At 37.5% G+C, this 19,685-nt stretch overlaps 1 protein-coding gene across 2 annotated transcripts in view; it reads left to right on the forward strand.

Annotated features, from left to right (window-relative positions):
• The window catches only part of RABGAP1L (RAB GTPase activating protein 1 like), a 781,286-nt gene that overhangs the window by 130,793 nt on the left and 630,808 nt on the right, over positions 1 to 19,685 (forward strand). For both annotated transcript variants that reach the window (XM_010367378.2, XM_010367376.2), the window contains exon 11: positions 11,789 to 11,930. In XM_010367378.2, coding sequence (XP_010365680.1) covers positions 11,789 to 11,930 — 142 coding nt within the window. The remainder of the gene's footprint in view (positions 1 to 11,788; positions 11,931 to 19,685) is intronic.

The following is a 19,685-nucleotide window of genomic DNA, read 5'->3' on the forward strand; positions in this document are numbered from 1 at the left end:
CTGTGTGTTTTTATGCCAATATACTATTGTTTTGATTATTATAGCTTTGTAATATATAGAAATAAGGAAGTGTGATGCCTCCAGCTTTGTTTTGTTTTATTTTCCAAGATTGCTATGGATATTTGGGTTCTATATGAATTTTAGGATTGTGAAAAATGCCATTGGGATTTTGATAGGGATCACATTGAATCTATAGATTTCTTTGGATAGTATGGACATTTCAACAATATTTTTTCAATCCATGAACATGAGATATCTTTCCATCTATTTGTGTCATTTTCAGTGTCCTTCATCAGTGTCTTACAGTTTTGTTTTTTGTTGTGTTGTTTTGTTTTGTGACGGAGTCTTGCTCTTTTCGCCCAGGCTGGAGTAGAGTGCTGTGATCTCGACTCACTGCAACCTTCACCTCCCAGGTTCAAGCTATTCTCCTGCTTTAGCCTCCTGAGTAGCTGGGATTACAGGTGCCTGCCACCACGCCTGGCTAATTTTGTACTTTCAGCAGAGACAGGTTTTTTATGTTGGCCAGACTTGTCTTGAACTCCTGACCTCAGGTGATCTGCCTGCCTTGGCCTCCCAAAGGGCTAGGATTATAGGCATGAGCCACCATGCCCAGCCGATGTCTTATAGTTTTCAGTGTATGGATCTTTCACTGCCTTGGTTAAATTTATGTCTAAGGGATTTTTTGTTGGTATGCTACTGTAAATGGGATTTTTTTTTACATTTATTTTTCAGATAGTTTGTTGATTTTATATAGAAATACAAGCAAATTTTGAATGTTGAGTTTGTACCCTGTAACTTTACTAAATTTGTTTGTTCTAACAGTTTTTTTTGGTGGAGTCATCAGAATTTTCCATGTAATAGGATCATGTCATCAACAAACAATTTAACTTTTTCACTTCCAATTTGGATGCCTTATCTTGCCCAGTTGCTCCTGCTAGGACTTTCAGTACTATGTTGAATAGAAGTGGTGAGAGTGGGCACCCTTGTTACTGTTCACCTGTGAGAATGATGTTAGCTGTGGGTTTGTCATATATGGCCTTTCTTATTTTTGGGGGTACTTTCCTTCTATACCCAATTTATTGGGCTTTTTATCATGAAAGGTTGTTGAATTTTGTCTTTTTTCTGAATCTATTGAGAAGGTCATATGATTTTTATGTTTTATTAATGTGGCTTATCACATTTATTGATTTGTGTATGGTGAATCATCTTGCATCCCAGGGATGAATACCATTTGATCATGTTGTATGATCTTTTTACTGTGCTGTTGATTTCAGCTTGCTAGTGTTTTGCTGGGAACTTTTGCACCTGTGTTCATTTGGATTATTGGCTTATAGTTTTCTTGTGATGTCTTTCTCTGGCTTTGGTATCAGGGTAATGCTGGCCCCATGAAATGAATTTGCAAGTATTTCCTCCTCCCCATTTTTTTTGGAGGAGTTTGTGAAGGATTGGCATTAAATGTTTGGTGAAATTCAGTAGTAAAACCATCAGGTCCTGGACTTTCCTTTGCTGGGAGACTTTTTATTGCTGATTCAGTCTTCTTATTTTTTTTTGGTCTGTTCAGATTTTCTGTTTCTTCATTATTTCATCTTGGTAGGTCCTATGTTTCCAGGAATTTATTTATTATTCCAGGTTATCCATTTTGTTGGCATATAGGTGTTCATAATAGTCTCTTATGATCTGTTGTATTTCTGTGGTATCAGTTATAATGCCTCTTCTTTCATTTGTAATTTTATTTATTTGAGTCTTCTTTCTTTTTTTCTGGGTTATTCTAGCTAAAGTTTTGTCAAGTTTTATCTTTCTAAAAAAACAGCTTTTAGTTTTGTCCATTTTTCTGTTGTTTTACTATTCTCTATTTCATTTATTTTTACTCTAGTCTTTACTGTTTTTTCCGTATGCTAATTTGGGTCCAGCTTTTTCCCCTAGTTTGCTGAGATGTAAAGTTAAGTTGTTTGAGGTCTTTTTTTTTTTTTTTCCCCCATAATGTAGACATTTATCAATATAAACTTTCCCACTTAGAACTTCTTTTGCTTTATCCCATAAGTTTTGATATGTTGTATTTCCATTTTGTTTTTTCTTAGATATATTTTAAATTTTCTTTTGACCCACTGATTGCTTAGAAGTGTGTTCTTTACTTTCTATATATCTGAATTTTCCATTTTTCCCTCTGTTTTCATTTCTAGTTTTATATGTTTGTGATCAAAGATACATGATATGATTTTAATTTTCTTGAATTTAAGACTTTTTTTGTGTGTCTTGACATATTTATTCTAAATATGTGTGTGTGTGTGTGACAAGAATGTGTATTTTGCTGCTGTTGGATAGGATGTTCTTTATATGTCTGTTAGGTCCGTTTTTTCTATAGTGTTGTTCAAATTTGTTGATTCCTTATGATTTTCTGCCTGCATGATCTATCTACTGTCAAGAGTGGCATAATAAAGTCCCCTCTATTTTTATATTGTCATTTATTTCTCCTTACAGTTCTCTTAATGCTTGCTTTATAATGAGGTGCCTTGATGTTAGATGTATTACTATTTACAATAGTTAAATCTTCTTGATGAATTGACCCCTCTTTCATTATATAATGATCTTCTTTGTCTCTTCTGACAATTTTTTACTTAAAATCTAGTTTGTCTGATATAAATATAGCCACCCTGTTCTCTACTGGTTACCATTTGCATGGAATATGTTTTTCCATCTCTTCGTTTTCAGCCTGTGTGTTCTCAAAGCTAAAGTGAGTCTCTTGTAGGTAGCATATTTGTGGATCTTAATTTTGTATCCATTCAGTCACTCTATATCTTTCTGTTTTTGTTTTGAGAAGGAGTCTTACTCTGTTGCCCAGGTTGGAGTGCACTGGTGACGTGACCTTGGCTCATTGCAGTCTCCATCTCCTGGATTCAAGTGATTCTCCTACGTCAGCCCCACGAGTAGCTGGGATTACAGGTGCACACCACCACACCTAGCTAATTTTTGCATTTTCATTATAGATAGGGTTTCACTGTATTGGCCAGACTGGTCTTGAACTCCTGACCTCAAGTAATCTGCCTGCCTCAGCCTCTCAAAGTGCTGGGCTTATGGGTGTGAGCCATAGCACCCAGCCTACTCTATATCTTTTGATCGAATAATCCTTTTACCTTTAATTATTGGTAGGTAAGGACTTATTGTCGTTTTGTTAATTTTTTTTTTTTTTTTTTGAGACAGAGTCTTGCTCTGTCACCCAGGCTGGAGTGCAGTGGCTGGATCTCAGCTCACTGCAAGCTCCGCCTCCCGGGTTCACGCCATTCTCCTGCCTCAGCCTCCCAAGTAGCTGGGACTACAGGCACCCGCCACCACGCCCGGCTAGTTTTTTGTATTTTTTAGTAGAGACGGGGTTTCACCGTGTTAGCCAGGATGGTCTCGATCTCCTGACCTCTTCATCCGCCCGTCTCGGCCTTCCAAAGTGCTGGGATTACAGGCTTGAGCCACCGCGCCCGGCCTTGTTAATTTTTTAAATGGTTTGTAGTTCCTTCATTCCTTTCTTTCTTTTTTGCTGTCTTTATATTTGTTGACTTTTTGTAATGGTAGGCTTTTATTTCTTTCTATTAATCTTTTATGTATCTACTACATGATTTTGCTTTGTAATTACCATGAGGCTTACATAAAATATAATTATTACATCTTATTTTAAGCCAGTAACAACTCAACTGTGGTTGCATACAGAAATTCTACACTTTTACTCCCCCATCTCTCATATTTTAGGTTATTGATGTTACAGCTTTTAATATTGTGTGCCCATTAAAATTATTTTAGCTATAATCATTTTTAATATGTTTGTTTTTAACTTTTATACTAAAGTTGAAAGTGAGATACATACCACCACAAGAATATTAGAGAATTCTGATTTTGACTATCTGTTTTTACCAGTGAGTTTTATACATTCATATGTTTTTACATTGTTAATTAGTATCCTTTCATTTCAACTTGAAGATCTTTGGCATTTCTTATAAGGCAGATCTTAGTGATGATGAACTCCTTTAGTTTTTGTTTGTTGAGGAAAGTCTCTCTCTTTCATTTCTACTGTACAGCTTTGCCAGGTATAGTATTCTTGGTTGAGGGTTTTTTTTTTTTTTTTTCAATATATTGACTGTATTATTCCACTCTTTCCTGCCCTGCAAGGTATCTGCTGAGGAATCCACTTATAGTCTTACAAGGGCTCTTTTGTATGTGACAAGGTGCTTTTCTCCTGCCGTTTTCATAATTCTCTGTCTTTGACTTTTGACAATTTAATTATACTATGTCCTGGTGTAGACTTTTCAACCTGTTTGGAAATCTTTGGGTCTCATAAATTTGACTGTCCTCTTCTTTTCTTAAATTTGGGATCTTGTCAGCCATTATTTCTTTATATAGATTTTTCAGTCTCTTTATCTGTCTCTTTTCCTTCGGATATTTCTGGAATGCTTATGTTGTTTTGCTTGATGGTGTTCCAGATATCCTGTAGACTTCCTTCACTCTTTTTTTGTTTGTTTGTTTTTGCTTCTCTAACTGGCTACTTTTAAATGACTCATCTTTGAATTCACTGATTTTTTTATTCTTCTGCTTGGCCAAGTCTGCTGTTGAAGCATGCTGTTAAAAAATTTTTAAATTCAGTGATTGTATTCTTCAGCTTTATGATTTTTTTTTAAGAGGGTGCAGGGTCTCACTGTGTCACCCAGCCTGGAATGCAGTGGCACAATCATAATTCACTGTAACTTCAAACTCCAGGGCCCAAGTGATGATCCCACTTTAGCCTCCCAAATAGCTAGGACAACAGGCATGAGCTACCACAGCCACCTAATTTTTTAAAAATTATTTTTGTAGGGACAGGGTCTTGGTATTTTGCTTAGGCTTGTCTTGAATTCCTAGTCTCAAGAGATCTTCTCGCCTTGGCCTCCCAAAGTGGTAGGATTATAGGCATAAGCCACTGTGCCTAGCTGGATTTTAAAAATGGTTTTTATTACTTTATTGAACTAGAATATTGATCCAGACTTTTTTTTTTTTTTTTTTTTTTTTGAGGCAGAGTCTGGCTCTGTGGCCCAGGCTGGAGTGCAGTGGTGCAATCTTGGCTCATTGCAAGCTCCGCCTCCCGGGTTCCTGCCCTCAGCCTCCTGAGTAGCTGGGACTACAGGTGCCTGCCACCATGCCTGGCTAATTTTTTGTATTTTTAGTAGAGACGCGGTTTCACCGTGTTAGCCAGGGTGGTCTTAATCTCCTGACCTCGTGATCCGCCCACCTCGGTCTCCCAAAGTGCTGGGATTACAGGAGGGAGCCACCGCGCCCGACCTGATCCAGACTTTTACGTTACCCATACCTTTTGTTGTTTCTGAGCTGCAGCCGGAAATTGCTGGGTGGTTTACGGGAACAAGCAGGGTTAGTCTAAAATGTAGGCAAAAACTTAAAAACAACTAGTGAGTTTAGAATTTAATGGCAAATATAAGTTTTGAAACATGATTTCTCTCTGTCTAGTCCTCATGTTGTTAAAAAACCAATCATCATAGGACTGAGTGGTTTGCAAAATAGACTTTACTTTTATATTTGGCCTGATTATTTACATAAAGTACATCAAGAATAATTATTTCTACATAGGCCTTTTGGATTGACTTTGATGGAAATTTGTTCCACAAGGAATTTCAGATAAGACCTTTTAAAGCTGAGCCCAATCATGGGTTTGTATCTTCAAACACCTGTGAGTTGGGTGATTCTCTCCTCTTAGGGTCCCAAGATAAACTTGGAGCTTCTGGACCTATTAGAAAGTGACATTCTTTACTGACCACAAGTCATGAACTCTGTACAGGGACTGTGTAGACAAGGGTAGGAGGCCAGTTTCCCACTGGGCTTTTATGGACTCTGCAAGTTGAGATTGACTCAGTCTCAGTAAAGTAACCACTTTCTCCAATTGTGTTCAGTTGTGAAAGAAAAATGAATTCTTACCACACTGATGCAAACAACTATATTGCCATAAGAAGACTCACAGATGGTTTCCAAATTCTGGCGGAACCAGACAGAGAGAAACAAACATGCTCCAAATCTTGATCATAGGAATATACCTTACTCAATTATTGAAGGCCATAAATAGTTCAAAATGAGTTTCCTTGACTCTGAGAAACAAAGCATGGATCAACAGTATTCCAAGCAAAAGTCAAAAAGGTTTCTTCGGCTTTATGAATTCAGTGCATTTAGTTAACTCTTGATTTGCTTGATATTCATGAATATTTCAGCTCTTCGTGAGTCCTGTACATTTTCATTTATTAAAATGTTACAGTCTCCAAAGTTATTAGAAGTCTGTGTTTGAGAGCAACTGTTAAAGTTTCTATGGCTTATTATAAACCATCTTTTGAAAAGGATTAAAATAAGACAACAATTGTCTATGAATAGCAAAATATCCAGGGTAGTTACAGTTACAAACACAATTAACAAAGAAGTGTGGTTATTTCTGTGGTTTATGATAACTTAACATTAATTATGGTTGACAGCATATACTTAGACATTAGAATTTTAGAAATCCCATATGATTTTTGAACTTATATTAGCATTATTCACAAAAATACGACCTAAAGAAGATTGAACATCATTTTGGCAATCTTGTGTACCTAAACATGTCAAATAATCCTGTTTACCTCTCATTTGCTGGACACTTCAGGGCCCCCTGAAGTATTTGAAAAGCCAAGTGGTGGCTGGAAATAGTGGCTCATGCCTGTAATCCCAGCACTTTGGGAGGCCAAGGCCGATGGATTGCCTGAGGTTGGGAGTTCGAGACCAGCCTGGCCAACCTGGAGAAACCCCATCTCTACTAAAAATACAAAACTATCAGGTTGTGGTGGCGCATGCCTGTAATCCCAGCTACTTGGGAGGCTGAGGCAGGAGAATCCCTTGAAGTCGGTGGGCAGAGGTTGCGGTGAGCCAAGATTGCACCATTGCATTCCAGCCCGGGCAACAAGAGCGAAACTCTGCCTCAAAAAAAAAAAAAAAAAAAAAAAAAAAAAAAAAAAAAGCAAGGTGCCAAGGAACACGGTTTTGAAACTGAAGTTTGATCTTGGGAAGGCTGTGAAATGTTCAAGCTTTAAAACACTTGAAGCCAGGCCTGGTGGCTTATGCCTGTATTCCTAGCACTTTGGGAGGCCAAGTGGGTGAAACCCTCTACTAAAAATACAAAAATTAGCTGGGCATGGTGCTGGGCGCCTGTAATCCCAGCTACTCGGGAGGTTGAGACAGAGAATTGCTTGAACCTGCGAGGAAGAGGTTGCAGTGAGCCAAGATGGTGCCACTGCACTTCAGCCTGGGTGACAGAGCAAGACTCCATCTCAAATGAATGAATGAATGAATGAATGAATGAGTGAATGAATGGTCTGAGAACTGAATGACAAGAAGGAACTCACCATAGTGATGCAGGATTTTTCTTGGTCACTTTGCCAGTCGGAGACCTCTGGGTGGTAATGCCCCTGTCTGGGCCTTGCTGGGCCTGGTTTCACCACAGGAGATGCCCCATCCACTTGGCCTGCCAGTTCATGCCTGGCCTGCAATTTGTCACAGATCCCGTGGCCATTGCGACTGTGTGTTCAACCCCTGGTTGGAGGTGGGGTGTGAGCGAGCAAGTATGTGGTCTGACCAGTTGTTCCAAGTGCCCGCACAGAAGCAGGCTTTGTGCAGTGCTTGTTGCTGGACTAGGCGTGTCTCAAACCACTCCTGTGATGGTCTCTGATGTCCAGATGGAGGAATGTGGTGGTACCCAGGCAGGGGTGCCATGACTCCGAAGCCCCTGAGGGGGTGTTACAGCATGTTAATTGGCTCAAGGGGCTGAAAGAGCTGTTAACACGCTGCCATCTGGAACGGATGGTGATGTGTTAACAGCTCTTTCAGACCCTTGCCCCACTTTGGCCTATGGCTGCAGCCTGGCTCAGCCCCACTGCTGCTTTCTGTTGTTTGGGGCAGCTGCCCTCTGCCAGCAGAGGGCAGAGGGCCACAATGTTACAGCCTTCTGTGTACCCACTTTCAGTGGGTCCTGAGTTCTTGTGCCATGTCCAAGAAGAATAGGATGACGCTGAGAATCGAAGAGTGAGGAAGGTGGAGAATTTAATTTAGGAACGAAACAGATCTCAGCAGAGAGGGGACGCAAGGGTGGTCCCCTACGCAAAGTCATGTGGCTTCTATCCCATTGTGGCTGGGTCTGGGGCTTTTATGGGCTCAGATTGGGGAGTGTATGCTGATTGATTTGTGAGTCTGCAAAAAGATTAAAACAAAAGCACTACTCAAAGTTGGGCACAACAGTGTAAAAAGTCAATTAGGGAAGGGTAGGTATATATAAAATAGGTGAAGGCTGGGGATCAATCAGAGGAAAATGTGCCAAATGGGAAGACATTCTCAGTCCGGTTTGCGGATTTGACTTGTAGCTTGGCTTTCAGGCTTTAAACTGTCTTTTGGCTTGAAGGTGGGGTTTCACTGGGGACCTGCCCCTGTCTGCCTAGAATTTGTCTGCCTCCTGCCACTGTCAATATAAAGATACCGGGAAAGACCTTTCAAAGGAACAACTAATGAAAAAGTTCTAAGATATGGACAAGCTTGGATTGTTGTTAGGATTGAATTCTTGCTATCCTTATTGTTATTACCATAGTAATTATTTTTGCAGAATTTCCAGAGTAGTGCTAGACTAGGACACAGAAGCTACTTTTGCTGCTTCATTATTCCTGAGCATTACTTGTGTATTGTACTATAGGTTAGACTCTCTCATGCTTCGTAGTGTTACATCAACAGCACAAAACGATAACAAGAAATAACACTTGTGTAGCACTTCCTGTGTGCTGAGCATTTTTCTAAATACTTTACTTGCTTTTTGTGTGGCTTGGGACACAATTTGGATTCAGAAAAGAGAGAGGTCTCAAGAAACAAGAGAGGAAGGAAAGTTAGAATGAATTGAGAGGAGCTATAATGGTAAAAAGACATGAAATAGTACTTCGGGTGAAGAGTTAAGGGGGAACAGAAACTTTTCTCTTGACAAATCTGTTTTCTACATGCCAACTTACTGTTTTTGTTTTCAGACAAGACATAGTTTGGAGGGAAGAGGCTTGCCTATAAGAAAAGGATAGGCTCCAGGTCAGGACAGGAGTTTAGCTGTTCTCAGAAGTTTCTGTGACTTGACTTTCAATACAGGGAAGTAAGCTACTTTTTTGATCTGTGCTAAGTGTGGGTTTGATATCAAAATATCAAATGTTTTCTTGCCCTCTCCTCCAAATCTCTTCTTTACTTTTGAGTGCCTTGACATTCCTTTTAGTTGGAGACAAAACTTTTAATCAACTATCAGAGTTAAAAAGCATAAAAGAAAATTCCTATTTGAAGATGCATATTGGTTTAAACTTATTTAAATCAAAGTATGATCAGTCAGTAAATAACCAAAAGTAACTGAATAATAAGAATAACTATTCTAATTGCAGAAAGGTGAAAATTAACAAGGTTGTGGAGTACTTCTAAAGTTGTGAGAAAATAATCTGTTGGGGACTTTTTTTTTTTTTTAACTTAGTGCTTCTGATTACCTTTGGCGTCTTTACTGTCACCTTTGCAGAGGTAAATAGAAGCTGCTTGGAAATGTATTTTTTTCATGTGATTTTATGTATCTGTAGCTTACTGAGAATATTTGATTCTGTTACGTGTTTTATATAGACATTCTTTTTGAAAATAACAGGTCGTGTAGGCAATAGTTCTCAGTTCAGCTTTGCATCCGAATAACTTGTGACCCTTAAAAAAAAAAAATCCAGATTCCTAAATCCTGCCCTAAGGATTAAGCATTAGTGTTTAAAATATAAAAAGCCTCAGATCTGGTTTCCTCATTTATAGCCACTGTTGAGACTTGTAACTTTAGAGAATTTTTAGAGATATCAGCATATTGTACTTTGTATTTAGTAGTTGATGGTGGCATGCCATATTGAAAAAGGTTTTAGAGTTTATTTGCATAAATGTGATGAATCTTTGTAATGTGACTTAGCCAACCCACATTTATTGAGCTCCTCTTTACATGTTGCTAAGCTGTAATGAATGCTAATATGAACCAGGCAATTTTCTTTACAAATACAGATTGATTTTTTAGTTATCTAAAATATGTGAATATTGGGAACAAATAGTGTTTTTTTTTTTTTTTTTTTTTTTGAGACGGAGTCTCGCTCTGTCGCCCAGGCTGGAGTGCAGTGGCCGGATCTCAGCTCACTGCAAGCTCCGCCTCCCGGGTTTACGCCATTCTCCCGCCTCAGCCTCCCGAGTAGCTGGGACTACAGGTGCCCGCCACCTCGCCCGGCTAGTTTTTTGTATTTTTTTTTTTTAGTAGAGACGAGGTTTCACCATGTTCGCCAGGATGGTCTCGATCTCCTGACCTCGTGATCCGCCCGTCTCGGCCTCCCAAAGTGCTGGGATTACAGGCTTGAGCCACCGTGCCCGGCCAGGAAACAAATAGTGTTTTTAAATAAAAATATACTTTATTTGAAACTCAGTTTTTAGGTGCAATATTTAGATTCTATATGAGATCAAAGTAGTTCAGATTCTGCTTGTATAGGAAACTTAAGTGTAGATGAAATATTTTACCACTATTGTAGAATTTTGTACTACAACAGCAGAGTTGAATTGTTTATACAAAACGTTTGTCAACTTCTGAGAAAGACAGTTATATTGTTTGTAAATAAGAACAGTTTTATTTCTAATCTGTATACTTTTTCTTGCTGTAATGCACTGGACAGGACTTCCATGGGCTGTTGAATGAGAGTGGTGGCAGTGGACATTCTTCCTTTTTCCTCCATCTCAGGGGGAAATTATTCAGCCTTTCACCTTTAAACGTAGTATTACTTGTAGATTTTTCTTAGATACTCTTTATTAGGTTGAGGAAGCATCCTTGTATTACTTGTTTACTGAACATTTTTGACATGAATGAATGCTGGATTTTCTCAAATGCACTTTATTTTGATATGACATTAATTGATATGAACATATGGTCTTTCTTCTTTAGTCTATTAATATAGTGGATTATGCTGATTGATTTTTCCAGTGTTGAACCAGCTTGGCATTCCCCAACTAAATCCTATTGGTTGTGATGTATTTTGTATGTGTGTATGTATAAAATTTGTAATTTGGTTTGTATATATTTGATTTGAAATATATTTGAATAAATATTTATTTGAAATTGTTTTATGTATATGTATAAAATTGGATTTGATTTGCTAATATATATAATTTATAATTTGATTAGCAAATTAAATCCATACTTTTATATGTAACCCACGCATATATTTTTATACATATAACAAATATATCTTTAACAAAAAATATAACAGCTATATCTGTGGCTACCTGTCAGGGATGGGTATAGTACAGGAAGGCATATTGGTATGGGTGTGGTTGCCCAACTGTATACAGTTGTAAAAATTCTTTGAGCTATATACTTTAGTTTTGTGTAACGTAGCCAGTTAAGAGTCTAGCATCACTTGCTTATCTGTCTGTCCTAGAACCTGTGGTGTCTCAGGTTTTTCTGATGAAAAGAAATTGAGCTCTCCAAAAATAATGAGTAGGTTTCATTGTATTAGTTAAAAATAATACTAGAGGAACATAAATTTAGAATATCCTGTGAAGGACAATGCACCTTAAAAGTTTTCAGAATCTCAGACATGCTGGAGATCAAACACAACATGCCATTCTTCATTGCAGCTCTTTTGAATGAACTATTTAAAATAATATCTTTCAATACTATCTGCCAATGTTTCCTTCAAATTTCTAATACTTAGATATACTGTTATATTTTTCTCAGTCTGAGGGAAAAGGCCATACCAATGCTGGAGATGCAATATATGAGGTGGTGAGTCTACAGCGAGAGTCTGACAAGGAGGAACCAGTCACTCCTACTAGTGGAGGGGGTCCAATGTCACCTCAGGATGATGAAGCAGAAGAGGGTAAGAAGTTGGACTTACTCAGTTTCTTCTGTCTGTATAGCTGCTTTACTTACAATCTTCAAAGGAGGTGTGTGTGTTGTGGGGAGAAGTGGAGGTTATTCCTAACCTCTCTTACCCTTAGGCTATATTCTACAAGATGCAGAAAAGAATTTGGTTCATTTGGTTCCTAAGTTGCATAGTCCCCACTGCCACTTATGCAACTATTTAAATTTGACAGCATCACTTGGCTGTTGTTGTTTTCTATTTTATTTCAATTATTTTTATTTTTTATTTTTTTGAGATGAAGTCTCCCCTGTCACCCAGGTTGGAGTGCAGTGGAAAACCTTGGCTCACTGCAACCTCTGCGTCCCGGGTTCAAACAATTCTCCTGCCTCAGCCTCCTGAGTAGCTGGATACAGGTGTGTGCCACCATGCTTGGCCAATTTTTTTGTATTTTTAGTAGAGACAGGGTTTCGCCGTGTTGGCCAGGCTTGTCTCGAACTCCTGACCTCAAGTAATCTGCCCACCTCAGCCTCCCAAAGTTCTGGAATTACAGGCGTGAGCCACTGCACCTGGTCTCAATTATTTTTGAAGTGTCTAATGAGAAGTTTCAAATGATCTCATGTGATTTTAGAATTTTTATGTTTGTTATGTCATGTCCTATTTCTCATTTGACATTATTCAGTTCTTGTTTTTTGCTGTTGCTGCACCCCTTACCACTACTTTTTTTTGAAATAGTGGGGTATCTACTCTATTTGCTACTTGGTTGCTGCTGAGAGATAACTGACCTCACAAAAGGCACACATCATTTGGCTCTGTGCTCAATACTCTTTTTATAGAAACTAGAACTAAATGACAGATGTTTACTTTAAGACTTTGTATCATGTGCTTCTAGGGTATGGTTTATTAATAGTAAATTTCTTGATTTTTATTATCGTTGAAAAAAGCATCTTAGAATTCTCAGTCTTTCTTCTGTATGAAACTATTTTTTTCTTTGATTACCATAAACATAATTATTTTTAGCTATTATTTATTTAGTGATTACTATATTCTAAGAACATTCCAAGTATTACAAATATGTTACTTTATTTGAGTCTTACAATCCTGTGAATAATCTTATTAACTTGGTTTTAAGGATGAGAAACTGAGACAGAGAGAGCATAATCACTTGCTCAGCTCACTCAGTTCAAAGTGGCAAAGCTGAGATCTGAGTCCAGGCTATCTGACTTTAAAATTTGTACTTGTAACTATGACATTATTCTGTCAAGTTAGTCAGTTGATTAAAACATAAAAACAATTCACTTTTAAAACTAAGGTAAAATTCACATAACATGAAATTAACTATTTAAACATGGACAATTCAGTGGCATTTTCGTACATTCACAATTTTGGGCAATCATCACCTCTATCTAGTTCTTAAACATTTTCGTCATCCAAGAGGAAATATTATACCCATTAAGCAATCACTCCCTGTTCTCCCCTTTCCCTTCCCCCTGGCAGCTACTAATCTGCTTTCTATTTCTGTGGCTTTACTTATTTTGCATAATTCATGTAAGTGGAATCATGCAAAATGTGACTTTTTGTGTCTGGCTTCTTTCACTTAGCATAATGTTTTTTGAGCATTTTGTTTCATCTACATTGATATGTGATGTAGCAGGTGCCAGTATTTCGTTCCTTTTTATGACTGAATAATAATTAATTGTTTAGATAAACCACATTTTGTTTATCCATTCATCTTTCAGTGGACACTGGTTGATTCCATATTTTGGCTATTGTGAATACTGCTGCAGTACACATGGGAGTGCATCTGTCTCTTTGACATACTGGTTTCATTTCCTTTGGATATATATGCAGTAGTAGGATTGCTAAATTATATGGTAGTTCTATTTTTAATTTTTTGAGGAGCTACCATACTGTTTTTCATAATGGCTGTACCAATTTGTATTTCTACCAATAGTGTTCAAGGGTTCCCTTTTCTCCACATCCTTGGGAACACTTATTTTTGCTTTTTGATAATAGCCATTTTAACAGGTGTGAGATGATATCTCATTGTGGTTGTGATTTCCATTTCCCTTATGATTAGTGATGTTGAGTACCTTTACATACACCTGTTAGTCATTTGCATGTCTTCTTTTGAGAAATGTCTTTTAGGTCCCCTGTCCCTTTAAAGAATTTTTTTTTTTTTTTTGCTATCGAGTTGTGCGAATTTCACATATATATGTGTATATATGTATGTATGTATATATGTATACAGGCAATATACGTATCTATACATATATACACATACACATATATTGCATATCTGTTATGAGATATGTGATTTGTAAATATTTTCTCCCATTCTGTAGGTTGCCCTTCCATACTGTTGATTGTTTGTTTTGTTTTGCACATGTTTTTTAGTTTGACGTAATCCCATTTATCTATTTTTGCTTTTGTTGCTTATGCTTTTGGGGTTGTATCCAAAAAATCATTGCCCAAACCAGTGTCATGGAGCTGGTCCCCTTTATTTTTTTCTAGTAGTTTAAGTCTTTAATCCATTTTTAGTTTGTTTTTATGTATAGTGGTGTGAGATAAAAGTCTAATCTCTAATTTCATTCTTCTGCATGTTGTGGATATCCAGTTTTTTCAAAACCATTTATTTGAAGAGACTGTTCTTTCCCTGTTGTATGTTCTTGGCACCTTTGTTGAATGTCAGTTGGCTCTAAACACATGGAATTATTTCTGTTCTCTTTATCCCATTGGTCTATATGCCTATTTTTCATGCTGATCTCATGTTGTTTTGGTTACTTTAGCATTGCAGTAGATTTTGAAGTCAGATAGTGTAATGCTTCCAGCTTTGTTCTTTTTGTTCAAGATTGCTTCACCTATTTGGGATCCTTTTGGCTCTGTATGAAATTTAGGATTTTTTTTTTTTTCCTATTACTATGAAGAATGTCTTTGGAATTTTGTTAGGGATTGCGTTGTGATCTGTAGATTGCTTTGAGTAGTATAGACATTTTAAACATATTAATTCTTCCAATCCATGTACACAGTATATCACTCCATTTACTTGTATCTTAAATTTCTGTCATCGATGTTTTATAGTTTTCAGTGGAGAGATCTTTCACCTCATGGGTTAAATTTATTTCTAAGTATTTATCTTTTGTAGCTATTGTAAATGTGATTTAAAAAGTTAGTTTTCAGATAGTTTGCTGTTACTCTGTAGGAATGCTACTGATTTTTGTATCCTACAACTTTACTGAATTTATGTATTAATGCTAACAGTTTTTTTTTTTTTTTTTTTTTTTTGAGGCGGAATCTCGCTCTGTCGCCCAGGCTGGAGTGCAGTGGCCGGATCTCGGCTCACTGCAAACTCCGCCTCCCGGGTCCATGCCATGCTCCTGCCTCAGCCTCCTGAGTAGCTGGGACTACAGGCGCCCGCCACCTCGTCTGGCTAGTTTTTTGTATTTTTTAGTAGAGACGGGGTTTCACTGTGTTAGCCAGAATGGTCTCGATCCCCTGACCTCGTGATCCACCCGTCTCGGCCTCCCAAAGTGCTGGGATTACAGACTTGAGCCACCGCGCCCGGCCGCTAACAGTTTTTTTATGGAGTCTTTAGGGTTTGCTATAAATAAGATCATGTCATCTGCAAACCAGGACAATTTGATTTCTTCTCCAGTTTGTATGCCTTTTATTTCTTTCTCTTCTCATTTTGAATAGTAGCGGCAAGAGTAGGCATCCTTGTCTTGTTCTGAATCTTAGAGGAAAAGTTTTAACCTTTCGTCACTGAGTGTAATGTTAACTGTGGGTTTGTCATATATGGCCTTATTTTATTGAGGTATATCCATTCTATACTTAATGTATTGAGAGTTTTTCCCATGAAAGGATGTTGAATTATGTCAAATGCTTGTTCTGTATCAGTTGAAATTATCATATGGCTTTTGTCCTTCATTCTGTTCATGTGATGCATTACATTTACAGATTTGCATATGTTAACTTATTCTTGCATCTCCTGGATGAATCCCACTTGATCATGATGAATAATCTTTTTAATGTGCTGTTGAGTTTGGTTTTCTAGTGTTCTGCTGAGGTTTTTTGCATCTGTGTTCTTCAGAAATATTGGCCTGTAGTTTTCCATTTTTGTAGTGTCCTTGTCTGTGTCTGGCTTTGGTATTAGTGTAATGCTGGCCTCACAAAATGAGATTGGAATTACTCTGTTCTCTTGAATTTTTTGGAAAAGTTTGAGAACAGTTGGTATTAATTCATCTTTCAGTCTTTGGTAAAATTCAGCAATGGAGCCATCAGGTCCTGGGCTTTCTTTTTTTGTTGAGAGACTGTTTATTATTGATTCAGTGTTATTACTCATTATTGGTTGGTTCAGATTTTCTATTTCTTGATAATTTAATCTTGGTATGTTGTATGTGTCAAGGAATTATTCATGTCTTTTAGGTTGTTTAACTGAATATAATGAACTATAACAGTATTTTATGATTCTTTGTATTTCTGTTTTATCAGTTGACACGTCTCCTTGGTGTTCAGGAGCATGTTGTTTAATTTCCATTATTTGTGAATTTTCCAAAGTTTTTTCTGTTATTAATTTGTAGTTTTATACTGTTGTGGTTGAAAAAGATACTTGATTCTGTTTCAGTCTTCTTAAATTTGTTAAGACTTGTTTTGTGGCCTAACATATGATCTGTTCTAGAGAATGTTTCATATACAGTTGAGGAGAATGTATATTGTGCGGTTGTTAGATGGAATGTCTCATATATTATTTAGCCTAGAGTGTACTTTAAGTCTGATGTTCCTTTATTGATATTCTGTCTGGATGATCTGTCCACTGCTGAAAGTGGGTTGTTGAAATCTCTTACTATTTTTGTATTGCAGAATGTGTCACTTCAGATCTATTAATATCTGCTTTATATATAGGTACTTTGATGTTGAGTGCATATATTTGCAATTATTATAGTTTCTTGCTGAATTGACCTTTTATTATATAATCACCTTCTTTGTTTCTTTAAATTTTTTTTAATTTTAATTTTTGTGGACACATAGTAGGTGTATGCATTTATGGGGTACATGAGGTGTTTTGGTAAAGGCATGCAGTGTGAAATAAGCACATCATGGAGAATGGAGTATTTATTCTCTCAAGCATTTATCCTTTGAGTTATACACAATCCAGTTATACTTTTGAAGTTATTTTAAATTGTACAATTAAGTTATTATTGACTATAGTCATCCTGTTGTGCTGTCAAATACTAGGTCTTACTCATTCTTTCAATTTTTTTTGTACCTATTAACCATCCCCACCTCCCCCTCTCAACCCATCGCTACTATTCCCAGCCTCTGGTAGCCATCTGTATTAGTCTGTTCTCACACTGCTGTAAGGGTACTACCCAAAATTGGGTAATTTATAAACAAAGGAAGTTTAATTGATTCACAGTTTTGCATGACTGGGGAGGCCTCAGAAAATTTACAATCATGGCAGAAGGGGAAGCAGGTACTTTCTTCACAAGGCGGCAGGAGAGAGAGAGAGAGAAAAGGGAAGAGCCCTCTTATAAAACCATCAGATCTTGTGATAATTCACTCACTATCATGAGAATAATATAGGGGAAACTGATTCAGTTTCCCATGATTCAGTCACCTCCCACGAGGTCTGTCCCTCAGCAACTGGGGATTACAATTCAAGATGAGATGTGGGCGGGGGATACAGAGCCTAACCATATCATCATCTGTCTACTCTGTGTCCATGACTTCAATTGTTTTGATTTTTAGATCCAAAAAATAAGTGATAGCATACAATGTTTGTCTTTCTGCGCCTGGCTTATCTCACTTAACATAATGATCTCCAGTCCAATCCATGTTGTTGCAAATGACTGGATCTTTTTTTTATTTTTATGTTTTTGAGATGGAGTTTCACTCTTGTTGCCCAGGCTGGAGTGCAGTGGTGCGATCTCAGCTCACTGCAACCTCCACCTCCCGGATCTAGTGATTCTCCTGCCTCAGCCTTCTGAGTAGCTGGGATTACACGTGTCTACCACCATGCCTGGCTAATTTTTTGTATTTTAGTAGAGACAGGGTTTCGCCGTGTTGGCCAGGCTTGTCTTGAACTCCTGACCTCAGGTGATCCACCCGCCTCGGCCTCCCAAAGTGCTGGGACTACAGGCATGAGCCACCGTGCCCTGCTGACAGATGACTGGATCTTATTCTTTTTTATGGTTGAATAGTCCTTTGTTGTATATAAGTACCACATTTTCTTTATGCATTCATCTGTTGATGGACATTTAGGTTGCTTCCAAATCTTAGCTATTGTAAACAGTGTTGCAACAAACACAGGAGTACACATATCCCTTTGCTACACTGATTTCCTTTCTTATTGGTATATATACCCAGCAGTGGGATTGCTGTATCATATGGTAGCTTAATTTTTCGTTTTTTTTTTGAGGAACCTCCAAACTGTTTTCCTTAGTGGTTGTACTAATTTACATTTCCACCAACAGTGTACAAGGGTTATTTTTTCTCTACATCACTAGCATTAGCGATTGCCTGCCTTTTGGATGTAAGCTATTTTAACTGGGGTGAGATGATATCTCATTGCAGTTTTGATTTGCATTTCTCTGATGATCAAAGATTTTAAGCGTCTTTTTCATATGCCTGTTTGCCATTTCTATGTGTTTTTTCCTTGAGAAATGTCTATTCAGATCTTTTGCCCATGTTTTAATCAGATTATTTGATTTTTTTCCTATAGAGTTGTTTGAGATGTTCCTTTTATATTCTAGTTATTAATCCCTTGTCAGATAGGTAGTTTACAAATATTTTCTCCCATTCTGTGAGTTATCTCTTCACTTTGTTAATTGTATCCTTTGCTGTGCAGAAGTTTTCTAACTTTATATGATCTCATTTGTTCATGTTTGCTTTGGGTGCCTGTGTTTGTGGGGTATTACTCATGAAATTTTTGCCTAGACCAATGTCCTGGAGATTTTCCCCAGTGTTTTTTTGTAGTAGTTTTATAGTTTGAAGTCTTATACTTGAGTCTTTAATCCATTTTGTTTTGATTTTTGTATATGGTGAGAGGGGACTAGTTTCATCCCTCTGCATAAGGATATTCAGTTTTCCCAGCACCATTTATTGAAGAGACTGTTCTTTCTCCAATGTATGTTTTTGGCACCTTTGTCAAAAATGAGTTCACTGTAGACGTATGAATTTATTTCTGGGTTCTCTCTTCAGTTCCATTGGTCTATGTGTCTGTTTTTATGCCAGTCCCATGCTGTTTTGGTTACTATAGCTCTGTTGTATAATTTGAAGTCAGTTGTGATTCTTCAATTTTTTTTTTCTTTTTGCTTAAGATAGCTTTGGTTATTCTAGGCCTTTTGTGGTTCCATATAAATTTTAGGATTGTTTTTTCTATTTCTGCGAAGCACACCATTGGTTTTTTGATAGGGGTTGCATTGGATATGTAGGTTGCTTTGGGTAATATGGAGATTTCAGCAGTATTGATTCTTCCAATCCATGGGATATTTTTCCATATTTTTGGTGTCCACTTCAATTTCTTTCATCAGTGTTTTATAGGTTTCATTATACAGATCTTTTACTTCTTCAGGTAAGCTCATTCCTACGTATTTAGTTTCATTTATGGCCATTATAAATGGGATTATCATTATTATTTTTTTTTGAGATGGAGTCTCACACTGCCACCCAGACTGGAGTGCAGCGGTGCGATCTCGGCTCACTGCAAGCTCCGTCTCCCGGGTTCACGCCATTCTCCTGCCTCAGCCTCCTGAGTAGCTGGGACTACAAGGC

This window comes from Rhinopithecus roxellana, chromosome 8 (genome assembly GCF_007565055.1).
Source record: "Rhinopithecus roxellana isolate Shanxi Qingling chromosome 8, ASM756505v1, whole genome shotgun sequence".
NCBI classification, from domain to species: domain Eukaryota; kingdom Metazoa; phylum Chordata; class Mammalia; order Primates; family Cercopithecidae; genus Rhinopithecus; species Rhinopithecus roxellana.